Source organism: Dermacentor andersoni, chromosome 2, assembly GCF_023375885.2.
Source record: "Dermacentor andersoni chromosome 2, qqDerAnde1_hic_scaffold, whole genome shotgun sequence".
Classification (NCBI taxonomy): Eukaryota; Metazoa; Arthropoda; class Arachnida; order Ixodida; family Ixodidae; genus Dermacentor; species Dermacentor andersoni.
In genome coordinates, this window is record NC_092815.1 from 35,759,701 (window position 1) to 35,783,621 (window position 23,921).

Consider the following 23,921-nt stretch of genomic DNA (forward strand, 5'->3'; position numbering starts at 1 on the left):
CCCTTGGAAATTACCCACCATTATAAGCAATTTGGAAAATAGCAATGCACCTTCTTGCTCATGCCACATAGCATGCAACTCAGGGCAGGACTGCCGTGCAATAACGTAAAGCAAACTCGCCTGTTTTCTTTGGACCATAGAGAGAGAGCAGGACCTTGGTGCTTCCAAAATGGTTGAATTTGACCTTCACATTATCGTAAAACCATTCGCAAGACTGTGCACGCAGGCTCCTGAAGGAAACAGTCATTCCACATTTATACAAGCTCACTCGAGGAATCTCAAATCAAACATTCGGCAAGGCCAGAACATACAATCCCAAAGCACAGATCATGTTGGCAATTGATGGCAAGGGAAAACAGCATAATGGTCTCATAACAATGCCACTGTAAAGATTTATCATCGATAAAAGTAAGTTACATTTCTTGGCATTCACATTAGCTCAAAGCAAACAGCAGCAAGATTTCTTGCAACAGCTGCAAAGTCGCGGCATACAACTGTCTACTTGTGGCACTTTACGCAGTCTTCAGGAATCGCACACGCCTGCTTTGACATTGAATAGAAGAGCTGGCTGCCACTTGTAGACGACCCTATTCAATCATCAAGCACAAAAGTAAAGTTTTTAAAATTAAATTCTGGGGTTTTACATGCAAAACCACAATCTGATCATGAGGCATGCCTTAGCAGGGGCTCCAGATTAATTTTGACCAGCTGAGGTTCTTTAACGTGCACCCAATACAAGGTACACATGTATTTTTGCACTTTGCCCCCATCGAAATGCAGCCACTGTGGCTGAGATTAGACCCTGTGCCCTCAGGCTTAGTAGCGCAACACCAAAGCCTCTACGCCACCACAGTGGATAAACAAAAAACTACAATACAAAATCCATAAATATTATACAGTGAGAACTGCAAATTTAGCTATGATGTATTTCTGAAAGCTGTTGCGTATAATAAGTGGATTGCACTGTAGTGCATTGAGCATCCAGGAGTCTTCAATATAAAAGCAAGTGTGAAATAAAAAAGGGGGGGGGGGGGGGATAGTCAGCAGCTTCTAGCCCATATGCTACAGGAAGAGCTGCCAACAGAAAACATTGTAAAGGATTAAAAGCTTAGGGCAGCCACACACTGGGGCTTTTGTAGCAATACTGGAGTTTCAAAATAATCAAGGCCAGAATACCTGAACTCCACAGTTTTTAAGCTTCCAATACAAGGGCCATTTCATCGTCCAGTGTTATCTCTCATTTTTCACTCAGTGGCCCGGGAACATTGAAAACCTTGAGGTATGTGCTGATCTTTCCAAACTTAAGCCATATTCCAATTTAATTCCTCGACATATAGCCTATTTCTCTAATCTTTTCCATTTTCTTTTTTTCTTTCCACCTAGCCAGCAATGAGCAGAAAGGAGGAGTACAGTACTGCAGCAGGCCCTTACCTCTGCTGTTCACAGAGGCGACAGTACCATCCCCGGTCTCGAGAGTCATATGTGGCACAGTCACGGCACACAAAGAGGCCGCACTCCCGACACACCAGCTTTCGGTTGAAGAGAAGATTGAAAGTTGAGTTACAGTGGGCGCAGCTCTTGCCTCCATCCTTGCAGACCTCTCGATGCGTAGACTCCCGCACATGGCCTTGCAGCTCTTCCTCAAGGCGTCTGTGGCAAGACAGAAGCCAGTCACACTTAGTAACTTCACAAGACAAGAGGTTCACAGCAAGATAGAGTGATCAAGAGTGGTCAAACAATAGATGTAGTAATTGGTTGTTTATTGAAGTAAATAAAACATGTAAGGAAAGAGGAATGGAAGGAAATTACTGATAACCACGCTGTAACTGTCTGCAACATCTGCTGACCCCTGAATGATGATAAGGTAAGAAAGGGAACTCTGTGTTTGCATACATACAACAGAGCAACCAGGTAAAAGTTCATCCATAGCTTGTGCAGCAACTTCCTCGAGACAGCTTGTCATCCCCCGCCCCAGCTTCCTCCCCCATACACTGCCACTGTTAGGTTACAGAGCAGCCAGATGGTGAGGCTTGAACTGTCAAGGAAGTCGCACAGTGTTTTGTTAGCTGCCTGTTTTGACAAGGGGGCTTGTTCTTATCAGTCAACAGTGTTTCTGCAAGTCCCCTTGTTGAAACATTGGCTCCACCAGCATCCCTTGATCGACCAATGATTTAAACAAAAAATACAGAAGCACTGGAATATTAAAGTGTTTCAATTGTTGGCGGGCATAATGTTTTTACCCAAAGAACACCCAGCAATGCAGCCTGCATCACAGCCCAAAAGAGTATGTATAACCAGGCTGTCGTAAAGCACAGCTGGACGCTAACATTAGAAAGACAGCACTGCATACAGGAACATGCATCAGATATAGCTGAGACTATAATAGTGCTAAGCTTGCATATAGTTTGAAAAGGCTCAGGTATAACAAAGGAATTGCACCAAATATAGTGAAGCATTTGCAGTCTTGGCAGGTTTCGAGCAGTGGCAAACCAGGCCCTTAGGACTTCCAAAGGGTTTGAGAACTCCCTTATACCCCAGTCACATGGGCACTTTCAAAGTCCTTTGAACAAAAGATGCTTTACTTCAAGGGAGAATGCGCACTGTCACACAGGCACAGCAAAGGAGCCCTACTGGAAGGGAGCTTTGAGTCAAAGGAGTGCGCGTTCATTCTTCGTCCTCAAGGGAATACTCTCGAGCCTAGAGGGCGTCCAACAGCAGAAAAAAAAATCTCAGAAAATATGGAAGTTCAATTTTTACCTCTTCAGAACAAGCTTATAAGTACTGAATACTATTACTAAAGTACTAAACATTTTCGGGACACCCGCAATCTCCATTATGAACGCGCCAGTACAGCAGCGCCGGCACGGTCTGTCGTCAGCAGCAACATCGACACAACACGGGTACCATGTGCGATTTGGTTCTTTGGTTAGCGGCTGCTAGGCATCCCAGTCTCCTCAGCCCTTTTCTGCGTGTCTTCTTCCCTCGTCACTTTTGTGTTGTAGCTCATCTTCACAATCATTGCATTGAAAAAAAAAACCAAGGCGGGAACACTAAAGGGCAACAACGAATAATCGACGCCGACATGCGTTGTACGAAGTCGTACACATGGTGGCCATCATTACAATAAATACATCTGTATTTGGTAAAGTAATGCCTTTACTACGCATGCATTTTGTTTTAATGTTTCTATGCATTAGAAAAATTAAATATTGCTGAAAAAAATATGACCAATTTATTATAAGGTGCATTGGGGCCATATTTTTTTATTACTTTTGAGGCGATGGCAGTGCTAAGGATACATTGCGGTTTCTGTTAAAAGCTTCAACGGAGACCATCTGGAGACCGTGCAGCACCGACACATATCCCTTGAACTAATGTGCCTTTGAAAGCTCAATGCTCCTTAACTTCAAAGGACCTTTGGCATGCTCGTGTGACTGGGGTATTATACAGCTTCACTTTCTTAGTTGAGTTGCTCGGATTCGATACATCTGCAAAGTTTTTTTTAAATCTCCAATCTTCCCAGGAACACAAACCTATGTCAGCTTACAAAGAAAAGAAGGTCATTTTCTTATGCCTTTCTCTGTTTCAATGACTGCTGTTCTGTAAGATGACTTCATGCATCACTAGCTAGCACATTTGAATCATTAAAGTTGTAAAACAATGACCTGAGCATTGCCGATGTTGCTCTTGTTGAATATATGCACTAGACAAAGTACAGCAAAAGACTTGCAAGGGCATTGCTAGCATGTATTATAAAACAAGTCATTACCTGTTGTAACCAAACATTAGTTCAGGGGAGACTAATTTGCTAAGCATGGCATGAACAGGCCCAAACCCCTGCACAAACAACTGCACCATACGGTGAAATCAGCACTAGACCCTTTGTCAGGTAAAGAAAAAAAAATGGAATGGCCAAATGGACTGATTGTCAGAAACAACATACTGTAACAATAGACAAAAGAAGAAATGAAGAGTAATCCCGCATACTTCTATATGTTCAGCCTTAGTTAGCATGTAGTGTATAAGAAGGCAACAGATCTCTAGTCCTCAGAATGCTGAACATACCAGCTGCATGTGAAGCTGTTTGGAAAGAAAATAAACAAAAACCTTACTTTTTAACGAAATGTTTTTCCATAGCCGGTCGCTAACCATTCAGAAAAAATAAACGCCACACAAACCAGTACTCCACGGCCGTAACACACTCTTGCCATAACACCTGCTCTTGGCCGGGATAGGCTGGTTTCCAACGAGCTGTCACTGCTTTTCTAGTTTTTCATTCTGACCCCTCTCTTCACTCCTCTCTCCGCCCTCTAGCCTGTCACTTGCTACTGACAGATCTGCCACACAGCTGCTACGGCTCTTCGTGCAGGCAGCTTCCTTCCCCCCCTTGCACCACTCCCCTAATTCTCCGTGTTCTTTCACACTTACATCTTCTGCGCCCAAGAATAAACATGTCTCAAGCTAATAAGCAGAACCCACACCTGTGACCTAAAGAAAACTCCTACAAAAAACAGCTGCGCAGTTGCATGGATGCTGTCCCTAAACAAACAATTTTGTATGGCACAGGTGGTATGTGTAAGCGCATGACAAGCATCAGTTACCTTACAAGCAAGCCGCCTCTTTTAAAAGCAAAACAAGGGAAAATTACAAAAGACACCTGAACAAATGATAAATGAATAAAAGAAAACAAATAAAAGATGGATGACTAAAAGAAAATAACAGATAAATCAAAGATAATTGTTGACTATTAAAAACCCTGAGCATTCAATCACTTCGTAGATTTTTTTTGTTGTGTTGCTGGCCAACCTCTACAGAGTCCAAAGCTTTTTACAGCACTATGACTTCTAGCATCTTTTACTTTGCAATAAAAGACCAGAGCCCAAGAAAAAAACTGAAAGAAGAAAGCAGATCTAAAACACCGTTTTTCCATAAGCAGTGTTTAATGTTAAAGCACATGTAGAAAATAGCATAAGCTAAGAAACACACCGCCAGTAAATAGTATTGTAATTGTGCTAGTTCACACGGCTTCTTGGATACACACAGCAGAAAACAAACCAGAAGACCCCTCTCTTTCCATCTGCTTTGTGCTGCGTGTAGCAATAGGTACGGCCAGTAGCTGCTTGTGACCTTGTAACTAAGTATCTTCAAGCTCATTTTGTTTGACTGTGCAGCAATGTTACTTTATTGGCCGTATCTAAAATACTAGCAGTCAGTGAATGCATGCTCCTTCAGATTTGTCAAATAATAACAGTGTCTAATGCTCAAACATATGGGGTCAAACATCAAGAATATCTATTAAAAGTAAATATGCATGTACGTCCAGATAAGCGCACAAGTCCAAAACAAGGCTATTTCTACTATCACCATCAGCAGAAAGTGAAACATGAGGGGAAACAATGAAAAAGTATTTAGTTGATTACATGGGAAAGTGCCCTGTTACTGTCATTTAGCCAATTAAACATGCTGCAGCTCTAAAGCTCTACATCTAAATGTCCTAGTACATCTTAACAATAAACTTCAATGTCTTTGCAATGATTTGCATCAACCTCATGCACACTGGTGAAAGTGGAAATGCCAAGGATGTGTTACAGTAAGTTTTGACTTGTGCAGTCACCTAAAAAACCGATGCAAAAAGTCATAGAAAGTGCTTGCAATGGAAGAATACCCAAGGAAACCTTGAAGAAACTTGGAAAGCAAACCTCCGCAAAAAACTAATATTAATGCATGCACCATATAGTCCACGTGCTCCATAAGTGCTTGCAATGGAAAGGTACCGAAAGAAACCTTGAAGGAACTTGGAAGGCAGACCTCTGCACAAAACAAATATTAATGCACCCACCATATAGCCCACATGCTCCATAACCTGCAAGCTGTAAAGCAGCCTACTAAGATAAGCAGGATAACAAGTAACATCTTTCAGAGCATGTGCCATCAAGATAAAACAGAGGCCAGTTCTTAGCAAACATAAGATGTTGCCAAGCAGTTTACAAAGCTAGAAATTGGGATGGGGAACCACCTATAGGGTGTGAAGTAAGCCACAGAACCCTGAAACTTGTATGAAACATTGCTAAATGGCAGTATTTTGTAATGCATCACACTTTGCATCTCAAATATATTTTTCAAGACATCCCAAGAATATCACGAGCACGACCTACTGAACTCCAGACCTGCACAGATCTCCCTGGTCCAGCACGCCTGGTCTAGTTCGCCCCTTTTGCCGCTAGAAACAGAACGTACGAGCAGAGTGGCGCTAGTTAGCAGAGTGTTCGCTGTCGTCTGCTTCTACGATCTGTTCAGCGCTCATGTTGCCATTTCGGCAGGCACAACGCGCTTGTATTGGCGGTAAATGAATAAATTCACAAATATACAAAAGACAACAGATATTTGTGAATGTTTTGCGTTTGAATAGTGAAACTAGAAGAGGAGGAGCGGTGCAAAAAATGTAAACAACTAGCGTAGGTGGCAACTGCAATGCTAGATCGATGGCATAAATTTCCCTTTCCTAGCCTCCGTAAGAGACTAGAAAAATTGTTTTAAAATATTCATAGGATAATCTAGCTTTTTTGAGTTGATTACAGATAGCCTAAAGTCGTAGATGACATTGGCATTTACTGCTGTGTGCCGTAGTGAAAGGCAGATGATCTGGTAAAAGTACAGTAAAAGTATTCACGAGTAAGTCCTCCGCCCCATATGTGCAATAGGTTGATAGATTCTGTTTCAAGGAAAGGTGAGCATATCTTGTTTTTATTGTCGTTGGATGTATAGCTCAGTAAAAAGCTTGCAAAAGCGATCCAAGTGCTTTAATACGTGCTGCTCTGCAGGCCTTAAATCGTGTCACGGAACTCTTTTCAAACTGTAAAGCTAGCTTTTCTGCGTGGTACGGCAGCAGCATAACAGTGGTGCTTAAGATACGTACGCAGTGAAGCTGTGTGCATAATTCACTTTTTGAACTCACGACGCATTCACGGACAACTTTTAAGAGTTAAAATGAGTGATAATCGTTCTGTTGAACTTTACGGTGGTTTCAAGTTTCTAAAGAGCGCAGAAATGAATTTTACAACGTATACAATGAAACTGCTGTGTACTTTACGAACTCTATAAGCAATGTGATTTACAATAATCTGCTTGAAAAAGGCAATAGGAGCAGCTATTTAATGCTCCTTTAGAGAGCAGCGCAGACTACACGCTCCGACATTTTTTAGGTTTGGGCAGTCAACTTTTGGAGCCAAGTGACCAATCAAAGCCTTGTAACATCACTGTCACTGCGTTAGCAAAAATCATCAACTAGACAAGCAGCTCGTCACAGCGCAACAGCCGCCGTACTAATTACAACGCTGCACCAGTCAACCGTAGAGTAGCAGAAAAACAGGTTCTAAAAGCAACACCAACGGCCAATGGTTGAACGAGAGTGGGCGCAAGTCGCTCTCATAGAAACCGGATATCTGTGCAGGTCTGGAGTTCCAGTAGGTCGTGATCACGAGCATATCTTTATAGCGATTAGCATTGTTTGCCTACTTCAACCGTTTTGAGCCTATTTATCTATATATCTGTCTAGCCTCTTGAGCTGACACAGAGGCCAAAGTTGTCTACCAGCTGGGGCCACTACACGTGCACTTGTGGTCGTGATGCCGTCGTAGTCGTTGCATCGTCGTCATTCGAACTTCGCAATTTCACTCTCGTCATACAATAGCGTCATGCCTTCTGCACCAACCCAGTGACCCTAGTTGTCCAATACCTAGTAGTTGTGATGATTTCATGGTTGTTGCATCGTCGTCATTACACCTTTGCTATCCCACTCTTCATGCCGTCGCCGTCATGTCATCGCCATACATTCATCATTAAGTCATCATGTATTCGTTGTCACACCACTGTTGTGATGATGTTGCGGTCATTTCATTTTCGTCATCTGACTCTTGTCATGCTGTCGTCATCATGCCATCCGTCACTACACAGGCTTCATGATACACTCTTCATCACGCCATTGTTATCATACTGCCATCATGCCATCGTCGTCACTGCATTATTGTCATACAGTCATCGCCACGTATTCGTTGTCATACCATCATTGTGATGTCACAGTCTTTCCATCGGCATCATAACTTCATCATCCGACTCTCATCATGTAGTCATCATTACACCATCAGCTTCACACAGTTGTCATCATACTATTGTCGTGAAGCCGCCATCTTCATACTGCCTTCATCATTATATCTTAATAAGACTTGTCATTCATTCGTGAATATGCTGCTGTTGTCATTAAGTCGTAGTCATTGCGTCGTCATCAAACACTTGATATCTCGTATCTGATGTCATATCGTAGTCGTCATGCCATTGTAGTTGTGTTATCGACGTCACTCCAGCTTCGTCATGCACATCTCATCATGCCACCTTCGTCACACCAACGTCATCATAAAAGCTTCATTGTACAGCCATCGCCACACAACTGTCATAATACATGCATCATCACCCCATTGTCCTCGTACCACTGCCGTGCCATTGTCACCTTTGGGTAGTCATCACACAGTTGTCATGCATTCGTCGTCATACTGCCATCGTGATGCCGCCACGGTCATTCCATTGTCATCAATCTAACTTCGACATCCAACTCTTGTCATACCATCATCGCCATGCCGTTGTGATCACATGGTCATTGCGATACCATTGTTGTCATGCCACTGTTGTCACGCTGTCATTTTACCATTACCATTACTTCATTAATGTTACCTCATTGTCTTCATGCCGTCGTCATCATACCACCTCCGTCAATCCATTAGCATCATTCCTTTTTGTCGTTCTATTGTAATCATGCTGTCATAATTCAATTATAGTTATGGCATCGTTGTCTTCCCATTGTCATCAGACAGTAGCTATCACACATCAGTTGTGCTACCACTTTCATGCCATCGTGGTCCTGTCATTGTCGTCATTCCAGCTATTGTCGTCATGCCGTTGTCCTCATACTGCCTTTGTTGTTCCGTCAACATCATTTCTTCTTTATTCTATCATCGTCACTACATCAGCATCATGAAGTCGTCATTATAACTCAATCCTCATAGGTTACTTTGGCAGGTGAGTACCACAGCAGAGTGGCATGACACCAGAATGTGTTGGATATAGTCGAACCAATGGAAGTCTCAGAATGAATACTACAGATGTTAAATAAATGTGACTTTTGTTAGGTCCAAAAATTTGTAAACTTTTGGGGTCCAAAAAGTGTGTACTTTGCAATTGTACAGGTTATTTATGTTAAAAAAGCTTTCAAACTTCAGAAATACAGTGTACATTGCCCGAATGCTAATTGCATTACTGCCGACAGTCATCACGAGATTAGTTCTGCCGTAATTATTTTCGCTAAATTGCATACAAGCACTGCCTTCAATAGTGTGTACATATGTGTACAGATCATTCACAGTCAAATTCTTTTAAAAGCCATTCAAATTAAACATTACCACTTTCAGCATGACTTGCACCCAAGGTGGAAAGCCTGGTGTAACAACACTGGTCTAGATAAGCAGCGATGCCTACTTGAGAAATAATGTTGACCAGCTGGGACAACAGTGAAGATGTTGCTCCAAAGTCTCAGGCTTTCAGCTTCCGTACAAGAGAAGTGTTAACTGATGTATTCAAATTACAGGCGAGCCTTATCATGTCTCCTTCTGATGTATCCACTACATCTTCACAACAGCACTGACGTTACAAGCTTTCCTTAGTTGCACTGTGCCATCAGTGAATGACAGCGCGTCAACAGTAGAGCTTCACAGAATGAAAGGAACGCACCTGAACTAAGGAAAGAGAAAAGGGAATGATCATATATTACAGAGGCAGTCAGAATTTCTCTAAGTCAAAAAATATTTCAAGGACAAAACACAGGCGACAGTAATCTGTTAAATGAAGTTGATGCTTACTGGGACATTAAGTTACAAAGACTCATGAGCCATGTGTGCAGAGGTTACAAGAAAGTAATTTAGCAATCAGGAAGAGCATCGTTCAGTTAAAGAGTGCAACACCCTCTCGTTTGTAGGTTCCACTCAAATTATAAGCCGCTCGCCAGAGAGCCCAAAAAAATAATTTATAGCTTCTGTCAGTGTTCCTTACTGGTCTGTGAATCCTCTTTGAACAGGCCACTCTAGAACAGCGAAGTACATGCAATAAGGAAGCGAGCAGTATCATAGCACAAATGCAGACAATCAAGAAGGTCATTTGAGAAATGCTAGACTAAGAGGGCACAATCTCAATTACGTGATGCGCCAATATAATTTTGTGCTCAATACATCAGCAGTCAACTATGATCCGTGCACTCGAGGAAACGACCTTGAGAGAAGGATGGTGGTTCACAAGGAAAAGCCATCGGTTGTGGCCTGCCTTCACGGTCATTGCCAATATAGGCTGCAAACTATTAGTGATAAGGATACGTAACGAGGAAAGAAATGTCGTGCAAGACGTGATCCCCATAAGAAGGAAAGTCATACTGTGTTAGAAATGCAAAGGCATCAACTGCTGAAGATGAGAGCCATGTTTGGAGTGTAACCGCAGATTTTAGTTTCATGTCTTGATCTTTTAAAGAGTTGTCGTCCTTTCCCCACAGGAATGTTTGTATGGTGCAGTACAGCACAGAATATAGACAGTAACAACAGCTCCTACTTAGCTTTTTAACCTAGTTTCAATATAGATAACTTATTGATTTGAAAACCTGGAAGCCAATTGTAAAGATTAAGATTACATTTTGGTAGCTTTATAAAGTCAAACCTTTCATTTAAAGAGTCCCTGAAACACTTTTCCAACTAATCAGAGAATGGCCTCATTATTGAAGCACATCATCCCACGAATCTCTTGCCATGAAAAATATTTGAATCCTCCAACTGTAAGTGAATTTTTTGCACCGATACCCGGTTTTCTCTCTCTTTCGCCTCTGGTAGCGCACTGGAGGCTACACAGCGGAGAAACCAAGAGGGCGATGCCCCAGCCAAAAGTTGAGAGTCGTTGTGGCGAAAGAGCTTGTGGCATTGTAGCAGCACCCCGTGGCGGCCGTGGTACACTAGGCTGTGCAGCACACCACTGCCATCTCAGAGGCCACATGCAGCAGATGCAGCTATGTGCATGCAAAGATGAAATTATTTTTCTGTCCTTTTGAGATCCCAGACCTAAATATATTTCATTTATTTAACTCAAAATTAGCAATTTTGTATTAGTGAGAATGTTCCCACGATCACGAAATCAGCCAAAAGCATTAGTCTGCCAACTGTTTTTCATCAGCTTTCTATGACGACATTGAGCAGATGCAAGAGCAAGCATCTTTTCACTGCTTTTGATACAAGATTGTAAATTCCCTGCTGCATGCAGTGCAATAATATTTGGCTCACATGTTCATAGGAGCCTCGTTAACAGATCGGCAACACTTATGTTACAATGTTCAAAAAGTGTTTCAGGGCCCCTTTCACAGTAGTAGTGGTGACAGCGCAACCTAGCATACACAAAACTAAGCCACTGCAACTTGGCATATTATGAAGGCTTGTTCGTAAGGAAACATCAGTTTGCTTTGTTCTTGGGACACTGCTCACTTGGAAATTATTTCCATTTTTCATACCAAGTCTTCTTCTATACACGGATGAACATGACTAAGCAGGTTTCATAGATTTATTGCACCATACCATATTTTAACACAAAGCTACCACAGAAAAGAAACAATCACCACCAGCTGCAAATTAAAGTTAACCCGCCAGATTTTTTTTTTTTTTTTACCTGAGCGGCGCCTCTACAAGTTGGCGTTCTAGCAGGAGCAACCACATTGAGAAAATGCTTTCATAAATAAGCCCCACCAGATATTGGTTAGTTTCAGGGCTGAAAACTGCTTTTGTAACCCAAAGTACATAAAGCTAGAGTAAGCATTAAACACCATGAAGAAGATACAAGAAAGTACGCATAAATATGCCACTTAGGACTGTAGGCAGCACTACGTCAAAGGAATGTATACAGAAGAGTAAATGTTTAGTCAGATCTCTTTTGAATAGTCCTATGACATGAATCCACCATTCTTTAAAAAACTTGTGGGGTTTTCCATGTCAAAACCACAATTTGATTATGAGGCACGCCGTAGTGGGGGACTCCGGATTAATTTTGAGCACCTGGTTTTCTTTAACATGCACCGCAATCTAAATACACAGGTGTTTTTGCATTTCGCCCCCATCGAAATGTGGCCACCATGGCCGGAATTTGATCCCACTACCTCATGCTTTGCAGCGCAACACAACAGCTACTAAGCGACCACAGCAGGTCCACCATTCTTCCTGCAAGCAAATAGTACCATATGGGGGAGGGGGGCACATTTTATAAATCAGGGTGTTATGTGACAGAGGGAGAGAGAGAGAGAATGGAGGAAGGAAAGGCAGGGAGCCGGAACCACAATATGATTATGATGCACGCCGTAGTGGGGGACTCCGCATTAATTTTGACTACCTAGGGTTCTTTGAAGGAACACTAAAGGCAAATATTAAGTGAACGTGGGGTGTTCAAATATCACTCCATAAACCTCGCAGCGCTTGTTTCGTGCGAACAAGAGAATTCGTTTTAGAGAAAATCAAGTCTGCAGGGTGCGCGTAACCTTTAGCACAATTGAAATCGCCCACCGCCGGGCGGGGGTGGCGACGTCGCATACGCCATCAGCGCCCTTTACTGCCGCACGTGAGTAAAACGACGCCAGACAGCACTACAGTTTTTTGCGCAAAACGCACACGCGGCAACGGAGGAAACACTTTACAGCGTTGGATTCGCCGCTGCAGCTGCTTTCGGTCAAGTGGCGTGGACCGTTCACGTATAGGTCGGGCATCTCGCGACGTCACATGGAGGTGCAATTCTCTGCTACTTGCAGTTTGTATGAGCATTGCGAGCCAGCAAAACCAGCGCAGGACTACGCGATAAGGAAACTAATGAAACGCGAAAGGGCGGACTGCGCAGAGTTGAGCGAAAACGAAACCTTTTGACCGCCCGCGTCGTGGTCAAGGGTAACGTCAACGAATTCTATTTCTAAACATCGAATAGAAACGAATAAGTAGCATTTTGCAATGCTACTTGATAATGCAATGTAATTATCTTTTTATTAGGAAAGGTTGAGTATTAGTTACAGATTATAATGAGCGCCCACGTCACCGGGATATAGTACTTGAATGCATCCCCGGTGAGGCGCAAACCGTGTCCTGCATTTACTTCGATTTCCTTATTAAAACCAGAGAAAAAACATGGAAGGACTCTGTTAAAACTCTGTTCGCGATAACATTGACGCCTTAGACGTTCTAGCGCATCGATGTATCAATTTAACATGACTTAACAGTTGCCTTTTGTGTCTCTTTAAAATTCACCCATGCGCGAGCATTCTTGCATTTTACCACCATCAAAATGTGACCGCCGCAGCGGGATTTGATCCCACGCCCTTCGGCTTTACAGCTCAACGCCATAGCCTTTACACTACCACGGTGGGTGTCCTGAAGACAAAAGCGGCGATCTGTAAGTTTTCATAACACATTCCGTATGATTCGTTCAGCTGACCGCCACCCAAACGCCGCTTCCCAGCTACAAAGGTCTGTGCATGAGCTTGCGATGTGCCCGCAACCAAGGTTAATTGATTCACGGGGTTTAACGTCCCAAATCATGAGGGCGCCGATGTGGAGGGTTCCGGATTCATTCTGACCACCTGGAGTTCTTTGGCGTGCACCCAAGTCTAGTACACGAGCGTTTTCTCATTTTGGTCCCCGCCGCGGCCGGGATCCAAACCCGCAACCTCGGAGAACTGAGCCACCGTGGCGGGTCAAGCAAGAAAATTATCACTGCAAGAAGGCGGCTGGACAAAGCAGCGCATCGCGACGCTCTCGACTTTCTACCAACTCGGTGCTTCAGAGCGGGAAACAAGTCATTGCGGCGACTGCTACAGGACGTATCTGACAGCGCCGGCGAAAAGACAAAAATAATAATAATAAAAGGAGAACGAAAGCGGGCAGCCGGCGCTGCACGAAGTGCGAAGAAAAAGACACCTCGCCAACACCAAGGCTCGTCACGGCGCGAGACACGTGGAAACGACGTTTCGCAGGGCAAGGGAAAAAAAAAAGAAAGATCAAACCAAAAGCCAAAGAAAGAAAGAAAGATGTAGGAAGGCAAAGAAAGCGAAAGGTGCGTGGTGGGGGAAGTTTGCGCGTAGTACAGCGGTAAAGGGGAAAAAACGAAACGGCTGCAAGAGGGGCAGATCTCGACGGCGGCGTCGACCCGCACCGGTAGCAAAGTGCCTGCTGCGCAAACGCACGGCACACAGCAGCGTTCCTTCCACTACACGCGCATTAAATTTTCCCGTCCTTCCTTCCTCTCTCTCTTTTGACTTTATTCGTTCTACACGGCTCGCGCGATGCTCGCCGCTAGCGCTTCGCTTCACGAGTTACCCGAAGCGTGAAGAGATGCAGTAGTTCTGACAGGAATGTCACACTGATATAACCACGTAGCACCCGCGAAGCACAGTGCCCGATCGTGTTACAATAAGTTAACGGCGAAGTGATCGCGTTCACCGATTCAAACGCGTGCCAGGAATTTTGAAGCTCCAGCCGAATGGAAAATGGGTCATCACTAGAGAAGCTCTTGACACTCGCATGTGGGCGGCAGAACGCGCGAGAAAATATACGATGGCGTGGCGTACCTTCGACGACTTGGAGCAGCAGACAACGGCGAAAACTATTTGAAGAAATAAATTCTTGCTAGGCTGATTGGTGAATCATTATACATTACACTCACGAGGCGCGAACTGACACACTCGCACGTTATTGACTGGCTTCAACGACCCAATGTAACACCGGATCTACTAGAGCGGCCTTACAACGGAGGGCTCCGGATTTATTTCGACCACCCGGGGCTCTTTAACGTGCGCACAAAACCGCAGTACATGCGTGCATCTGCACCCAACCCTCATCCGAATAGGGCCATTGCGGTCGGCAATTCGACCTGCAACTTTCGTCTCAATATCAGAACGCCGAAGCCCCTGAGCTAATACGAGTGCACAGCCTAACAATACCGCGGAAAGCGAAAAACACGCAAATACAGACATCATTAAGTTGTACAATATCTACAACAACAGACAGCGCCTCGCGGAACGCGTAGTATAATGTGATTCCCAAGAAAGGGAGAAGCCAGTGACAGACACTTTCGAAATTTTAGGAACTATCCACACTTCTCTCGCAAGTAAAACTGACGGTCATGAAACAGTTACATAAACAAACAAATTTAGTATCAAAGTAAACTTTCATACTAAAGTTGTATCGAATTGCCGGGCCTGGCGTCATCGAAATAACCGTGATGTCCCGACGGAGAGCAAAATTTGCTGACGTCGCGTAGCAATAACGCTAGGTATGATGGTGTTGCTCATTTAAAAAATAATAATAACAACAACAAAGAACGCCGTGCGCGTCTGACTGCGTTTGAGTGTGGCAACCACACTACAGCGATTACAGGAACGGAGCGAGCCAAAATAGTGACGTCATGGCTCATGCACCCTCTGGGTACCGAGACTGGTTCGTACAAAAGAAGTATTAGAGTTAATTACTTAGGGCACTCTGGCGCTTGCTAGTATTTTCTTAGAAATCTGCAAAGATTCAGACCTTTATTTAACGAAAGAAACTAAAGGCAGAGAAAGAAGTCGAATCATGTCACGTCAGCTTACTCCTTTAATGGACAGGGAAGAGGCAGGTGCCTCTAGCCTACAATACTGGGGTAAGAGGACAGAAAGTAGGTTTACAAGCGACAGTAGAAACGGCAAAGGAGCAACGTATACCTCCACGGGACAAAGAGAGAGGCAAGACCTCCGCTACAGAGTGCTTAAGGACACTTTATCGCTAGTTTAGTGTATATGTTCCCCTTAAAGTAAGTATACGCCAGTGCCGCACACGAATTCAAGTATAATGTGCGGAGTCCCTCTGCAAGCGCGGGTCTCCTGCCAAGGTATCCAAAACGTTGTCATTAGCCAGCAGCAAAGTCTTCGCTAACCAAGCAGACAATAGCTGCATGCCACCCTCGAGCGTAGACGGGTCAAATGCGGAGAGTGCGTGGCGGCGGGTATTTCAAATTAAAAATGCATCAGCATGGATACGTCGGAGGAGGCCTTTAATGAATCCTACAGCGAGATCCACGAGTGACAGGCGCTTTTCAATGTGGCTAATGTCAAGGCGCGATACTCCAGTGGTGTGGCGCCACTATTCCGTCAGAAAAGGAGCATGCTGACGGCATTCGTTGTCAGGACCTCCGATAACATCACCGACACCTCGTAATCCACTGTTAGTGATATCCTTGATGTCTCACTGAAGGGCACAAGTCGATTCGCGTGAAGACCGCAGTATATACAGAGCTAAAAGGAGATCCCAGATGTTGGGATACACCCAGTGGACGATCGAAGGAGGCAACACAGCTCATTTCGAAAGCAGCCAGTGTTCCATGTAGAGAAACGGGACACCCGCGACGAACAAAAGTTGGGCTACGGGAAGAGTCACGTGTATCCCCAGACTGTCCCAAAGCTATTGGAATATCAGCAGCCTGTGTCCAGGGGTGTTTATTCTGACTATCACCGTTGTAGAGTTCTCCATCCCATCTGTCCTGATTAGGTTGGCGAGCGGTTACATGCTCACAGACTCAAACAAAAGAATGCGACTGTGCCCAGAGCACGGAGGAAGAGTGGCCCAGAGTAGCACACCAGAACACAGCCCCCGTAACGGAGTGATAACCTGGGGCCGGAAAGGGACTGGCGTAGTACATGCCGGCGACGATGTCAAGGTTAAAGGAAAGGAAAACAAAAGGAGAAGCAACAAAGGCGGTATTCATTTGCGGCCCGTATCGGGAAAGCGGCGCGAATAACGATTCCCTGTCGATTACGGGCCAAGCTAATGACGACACGCAGCAGCGCCGAACTCGTCGAGCGGCGCACACACACACGCGCGCGGCACAAAACGCGGATGCAAATAACCTCCTGCGGGAAGAGGACGCCCGGCGACTGGGACGCGCGGCTCGAGCGCATCGCTGATGTCGACCTCGGCAATCGGAACTCGCCCGAGGGCACACTAGGCGCACCGACAACCGGGAGTGGAGGGGGGCGTGATGCACGCCGCCGAGATTTATGAAATGCGCCCCCTCCCCACAGCAACCACTGCTGCTTGTTGCTTCCCGCGTTGGGTCAACGCGGCGCTCGCCGCCCCACGATCGAACGCAGGTCGTGCCGGCGCGTCGAGCTCGGGCAAAATAAAGACACCACACATCTGGTACGGAACAGAAAGAGGAACGCAGAACCTACTTGCCGCTGTTGGCGCTCGCTTGCGTAACCGGACGCAGCGGAGCATGACGGCATGTTATAACATGCCACCGCACGCACGCGCGCACAGATGCACAAATCAGGCATGCTATCCAGTCCGCACGCGAGCAAGCAGACGCTGTCTCACGCGAATGTGTAACGGTGCTGAAGCGACACAAATAAGCAACTTCCTCCCGCACCGCCCCCCCCCCCCCCCACACACACCTCTCTCTCTCGTGGGAAAAGCAAACGCCACGGGTGAAAGCGTTGCGATAAGCCGAGGCAAATAAATATATGTGGCACCACGCACCTAGAGGCAAGAGGAGGGTGCCACGGAAGGTGAAATCCCCCTTACGAAGTTTACGCTCGCTTCGCTGTGAAGGCGCGCGCTCTGCGACACCTTTGCAAGCAGGGCGTTTCAGCGACCACAAGAAAGAAAGAAACGATGCGTTTATGCTCAGAGACGCGGCAAAAATTGAAGGAGTAAGTTCTCTTTCAGCCAGCCGGTGCTGCAATATACAGGAGGAAGCTGCGAAACGACGGAAACTTTCCGCAACCGACGGGCACATCGTGCGCAAGGCGTGCGGACGGGTCTACCGCAACAATTTCTCTTTACAATACATTTGGGCTTGCAGACTAGAGTTATATGGCTTGAGATTTTTCTTTTTTTTTTAAGGAAAAGGAAACTTGCCGCAGATGTCACACTCAGTGAACAGATGCGGCTGCCGGTTCGAGACAACAACGGTACAGCTTGTGTGACCGCTTAAAACAGGAGCGTTTTGGACAATTCAACGACCTTTAAAAAGTCCATGCATGTCAACGGACCACTAGCCACTTACGAAATCAAAGTAAAGTACAGTGAGAACACACGGTAAATTTGCAATACAACGCCTGCTTAATTGAGAAGGGGCATCGAGATGGCGAGGGGGGGGGGGGGGGGGTAAAGCAAGGCGCTACAAAGCGGTCGCGCGTTGTGGGTAATACTGAGCGCGAGCGACAGTACGTTGAAGAAAGGTTAGTCTATGGGCCTTCGTGTCCAAACCAAGTTGTAATACCGGTGCCAAAATTATAGGTTGTCCCCTCTAAGGCTCTACCGCCGTCCCATATTCAAAACCTCCCAAGACCAAACTGCGTGCTGGCAACGAACCATACAACGAACCGTTGCAACCCTTGCAATATATGCCGCTGGGACAGGACCGCTATGCTACAGTCCTACTGAATCGCCAGAGCTACAAAGATGCGAGGACTCTTCCCCGTCGACAGATCAGGGCGCGCCAGCTGATGCGATACGGATGTCCGACCAAAGAACCCAGAAACAGCGCAATTGACGGACTGCAAATTTTTGAAGGTAACTGTCCAGACAGCAAAAACAAGAAACGTGGTCGCAGTGTCGTGCGACAAGGAGCACACGTTAGTACACGACTCCTGCTTCGCGGCATCGGCACGTAAACGGCTGAACCCCATGCCGTGAGCATGCCGATTCGTAAGGCATCCTGAACCACGCGTGTGCGCGTATACCTCGCCGATAACGCGGGTAGCCCTTAGAGCTTATTTTCCGGCTGGTGAGACGCCACGCTTCCAAGCATCATCTAATTAGTATGCAAGGAGTGACCGCAGATAAGATCACACACGTAAATGCACGTAAATACGGTGCTTATCGCAGCGTATTTGCTATTTTCATAGAACCGCCAAAACGGGGAAGCAAATCTGAAATGTCATATTACGCTTGTTAAGCGTTACGCACAGTATAGCAGGTGTGTTATTTATGTAAACTGATGTGTTAAATATATCATAAGACAGGTGGCAAAATTCTTTCACGCCAACTGCATTAAATTAAGAGGTGGAGATTACTCGCACGATAAATCGCTGTGTGACGTTAACAAAGTTTCAATAAATGACTTCTTCATTATTCACCTTAGAGTACGTGACCCAAAAATTCATTTTTTTTTCGTGGTGCTGACACGGGTTCTCTGGAAGATGAATGTATTTTGCCACAGATTCGGAAGACGTACTTTTCGACAATGGTGTCAATCACAGTATTTCTGATAAACAGATAAAACTTCCCTAAGCCCGGCGCGGCTCGAATTCCGAATTCGGTACATATATGACCTAAAGTAAATATTTAAGAAGTGAATTGGTAGAACTTCACTAACATCACACTGCGATTCGTGCTGCAAGTAACTTGCGCCTTTGAAAGTAATCCAGTTGGTGTGACATAATTATGCGATCTGCTACGTATCTTTAATGAACCAGTTCCCATTAAAAGAAATCGCGTAGAATAAAAACACATACGTGGTGACAGAGCAAATGCGATTAATGAACAAGTGCACACACTCGCCCAAACGGAATGTTTTGGACATGCTCATAATGCAATTCAGTAGGCATTTCCAAAAATGCCAAGATGACAAGCTCTAGGATTAATAACTTTTCCAACCCTGGTCCGCGCCAGAGGCTCGAGGTATTTTCGAAACGGGAGCTATGACGTAATCAAATAAAATCCTGCAGGAAACAATTACAAATTTAACTGTGCTGCTTGCGACTATGTCATTCTTGAAGTTTGGGCGACATTAAAGAGCATATAAATAAAAGCGCGAAAATTAATCAATAAACATGGCCCATAGTTATGCCACCGGCTCTCGCATGTACGTTAATTTATCACGAAAGCTCACAGCGATAACAGGTCACTGCCTTAAGAGCGTGCAATAAATGTTGTGTCACAACGACAATCACCATTTGCATCAAGACATGTTCAGTCTAGCATGTTGTGCTAAGTGCAATTCTTTCCGCACGCTCTATGACGCGTCAAATCTATATGAATCATGTCAAACCAACTAGCCGAACAGCTTACAATTCTGACTTATGAGCCTTCGATGACTACGTAGAAGAATAAAAAAATTAATGACGGTTGGAATAACGGTCCTTAAGAATCTATAATCATCTTAACAATGTTATCTTACTCGCAATTAAGCAATGATATTTGCGGAAGAACTGTGAAAGAACACCAGAACAACCTGGAAGGACCTCATGTTCTGGAGTTCCGAACGAACAAACGGAGCCCATTTGCCGGAAAAGGGATATTAGGCTGCATCTTAGCATTCACAACTTCACGGTATGCCACTGGTGCATGAGTGAGTATGCGCGTTGCATTAACGAAGGTCCACCACCGTTCGACGCAACCTGTCACGGTCTGTCGATGGTTTCGCCAACCATTTATTTCCCAAAACCACTGGCCGATCCAGCTGCTATCTCGGCGCTGACTAGCGAAACCCAAATAAATAAAGCGATAAACTAAATCGAAAATAAATAACACTGCTTCCGTCACCTGCACAAACAAATGCCCAAAGCGTTTCCACAACAGCGTTATTCATCGCGCCACGTGCCCGCGCTCCCATCTTTAGCGGGGCGCATCTACTGGCTAGCTGCTCACCGGGTGCTCTTGGCATCGGCATCCTTGAGCACGACCAAGAAGGCGGAGGTCCAGCGAAGGGTCAAGTTGATCAGCGACGTCCAGCGGCAGACCAGCAACCAGAGAAAACCGGTGCCGGCGCGCAGCCACACGCGAGGGCTGGCCAGCAATGCCACCCACGTAATCCACGAGCGGCCGCATACTTCGGATGCCTTGGAGCTGCTCTTCGAGACCCGCCGCAGCGACGACTGCTTTTCGGGCGAAGACGTCAGCGAGGAAGGCGTGTCGCCGGCGGACCGCTGCCCTTCGGCTAGAAGGCGGGCGCGCCGCAGCGGCCCGCCGAGCAGCGACGCCAGCACGAACTTGAACGCGCCCCAAAGGCCCCACCCGAGGTCCCAGAGCCGGATGCTGTTCTGCTTCTGGCGCCGATGGGACGGCCGCCGACGACGATGGGTGCGAGACACTTGCATGTTCTACTGCAGGCAGTTGCGAGGAGCACAAGACCTACAACACCGGGTAAGGCGAGTACTGCGGGAGAAGAATAAGACGGCGGCGTCGACAGGCATTCTCCTTCGCGTCGAGTGCTGCGCGGCGCTCCAGGGACGCGGGCGTGCCTCGAGCGTGGCGCTCCTGTTTACACGCTCCTCTTGAACCGATAACGAAAAGCGCGCGCGCGCGCGCAAGCGGCGGCGGCGGCGGCGAAGACACCGCGCCAGAAACCACCACCACGACGACGACCGGCGAGACCGAAAGCGAAGTCTTCTCGTGCCTCCGGGTTGGGTCCTCCTCTCTCGCGCACCTCCAGTCCAACCACGGACAGACGCCGCCGCCACCACCACGGCAGCGCTATTTCCCTTCTCGGCTTCCCTGTCTGTTGCTGTTCTTTTGCGTCGTCGCCAGTGTGCTGTGGCACTTTTTTTTTTCTTGCTTTTTTTCCCCGTCTCTGTATTTATTGTCCCGCGGGCCGGCGAGGAGCCGCTGAACCGACTAAACCTCTTCTTTTACTTCGTTTTCTCTTCTCCACAACCGCGGGCGGAGAGGTGGGCCGGGAGGTGCACCTCGCTCGCTCGCCGATGTGAAGGTCGAACGTCGGTCGGAGAAGAGGAGCGTCGCGCGAGGGGCTGGCCTCTGGCTGCTCCGCACACCGCGCACGATCGCCGCCGCGGGGGCCTTTCCAACCCCCTCCACTCTCCGCACACACTCTCGAGAGCGCGACCGGCGCACGTGCGCAATGCCACACCACTAGCAGCGGAGAAGAGGGAGGTCCCGGGGAAGTTTTCCTCATCTCGTTCTTTAATGTCGTTGTCGTCGGCCGGCAGACAGGTAGGCCGACTGGCGTCGTCGTGACGCGCGGGGCCCACTGGCTGCTGCTCTGTGGCCGCTTCGGCAGCGTAGCAGTGGCGTCAGGGAAGAGCTGACGAGCGGCTACGCAGCGTCGGCGCTCGTGCCGCCGCCACCGAGGCAATTACACCGCAGTGCGGCTACCACCCCTTTGTCGTCGCCCGGTTACCCACAGAGAAGTCCGCGGAGGAAGGAAGGAGAGCTCCGCACCCTCGCCCTGCCGCCTCCGCCGTTGATGAAGTGCGTTTTTCGAGGAAAACGGGCACGCGAGCAGCGGAGCAAACAAAGGAAAACCAGAACCTATACCCCTCTCACACACCCTTTCACCAGCATATTCGCTTATCAACCCTGGGAGAGAGAGAGAGAGAGAGTGTGAGTGTGAGTGTGTGTGAGTGTGAGTGTGAGTGTGTGAGTGTGTGAGTGTGTGTGTGTGTGTGTGTGTGTGTGTGTGTGTGTGTGTGTGTGTGTGTGTGTGTGTGAAGAGAGAGAGAGAGAGATGAACCTCGCACTCGTTTCTATCCCCTTTCAGTTTCGTGCTCGCGCTATTTTTTTCTGTTTATGTAACGTCTTCCACGTAATGCGGCACCACTTTCAAGACGGCTTTTGTATATAAAAAAGGCACGCCTCGTTGCCTCCTCCGCGTCAGCGAAAAGCGCCCCGAGAAACACTATTCGAAATTTGCTGGTGCTTAAACGTAGCAGGTGCTGCTTTCGGGTTAGTTCGTTAGGTTAAATAATGAAAACAGAAAAAGACGCGGCTGACTACCTTCACTCGTCGCTATTTTCCACTTGGCAGCATCTTTAGATGCTACCTCGATTTTCTCGCTGTAGGTACTTCCGTCCCTCGTTTATTTAGAAAACGTTCGATGCTCGCTAAGGATTGCCAAGCGAAATCACGGTATTCCCTAAGCAATTATTTTCTTCATATGCATGACGGCCACTCCTACGCAGCTATACCTTCAGCGTAATCACGAATGGTCACGTCACTATAGCGCATTCCAGCAAGTTAATGCGCGTAAAGTACTTACAGAACGTGGGCGGGAATGCGACGAAGTTACAAACCACCTCTCAGCGCCTGTGTGAAGCGAGCTTTTAAAAACCCTTTTGTCCGACTACTCCAGTACACCATGCGGCAAGCAATGCATCTAATGCAAAAAAAAAGGTACAGCTAAGTAGTGGCCAAGTGCGATTCGTCGCCGGTACCCTTTGATTCACCTCTTCCTAGTTGATACCGAGACCACACCCCTCCTCCCAACGAGCAACATCAGGAACGCGTTGCGCCGCCAGGGCGGTCTCCACCCGAAGCTCAAAACAAAAACACCCGCGTCTGTACTTCGGTGCGCCAAGCTTTCGAACGTGCTCGAGCACTCGCAGACATGGTAGCTTCCCGAGGCGATGCCCGTCGATAGCGACGACCGTCAACGTCGTTTGTTTCCGCAAGGAATACTAATGTTATCGCCGGACCGTCGAGGACGATAACGATGGCTTGACGTTCCGCTCGCACCTTTATTTGAACGCCCGCGGAAAGGTTGCAGGAGTAGGCAAAACAAGAGAGCCGTAACCACCGAAGAGGCTCCGCCATCTCAGCGTTACCACCGTGCAGGGGGTGAGATAAGGGGTGAAAACACCGGGCGGATATTGCGAGCTCCCTTTCTGGCCAACAGGCCTTATCTCGACGCGCTTCGCGACTGAACAGGCAAGAATCAGCCGCGCGGCCCATAACTTACTTGCCCGTGTGCGATCACTGTCAAACGTGGACGGACGCGAAGGATGGACGTCGGCCTCACCGCGGCCGTCGGCTGACACACTTGACCGGGACGTCGCTAACGTCTGCCCGGAAATCGAACGTCCTTGCCCAGGCGCACATGAAACC

The 23,921-nt window shown here is 46.8% G+C and overlaps 1 protein-coding gene across 6 annotated transcripts in view; it reads right to left on the reverse strand.

Moving 5' to 3' along the window:
• Nucleotides 1-23,921, reverse strand: part of LOC126542460 (uncharacterized) — a 103,403-nt gene that overhangs the window by 40,036 nt on the left and 39,446 nt on the right. For 3 of the 6 annotated variants that reach the window (XM_055077268.2, XM_055077267.2, XM_050189533.3), the window contains exons 1-3: nt 20,730-22,166; nt 1,432-1,650; nt 121-230 (exon numbers count right to left, since the gene is read on the reverse strand). In XM_055077268.2, coding sequence (XP_054933243.1) covers nt 121-230; nt 1,432-1,650; nt 20,730-21,178 — 778 coding nt within the window. In that variant the 5' untranslated portion in view covers nt 21,179-22,166. Of the gene's footprint in view, nt 1-120; nt 231-1,431; nt 1,651-20,729; nt 22,169-23,921 lie in introns of those variants that run through there. The other 3 variants (XM_055077269.2, XM_050189535.3, XM_055077270.2) reach the window with 3 other exon arrangements.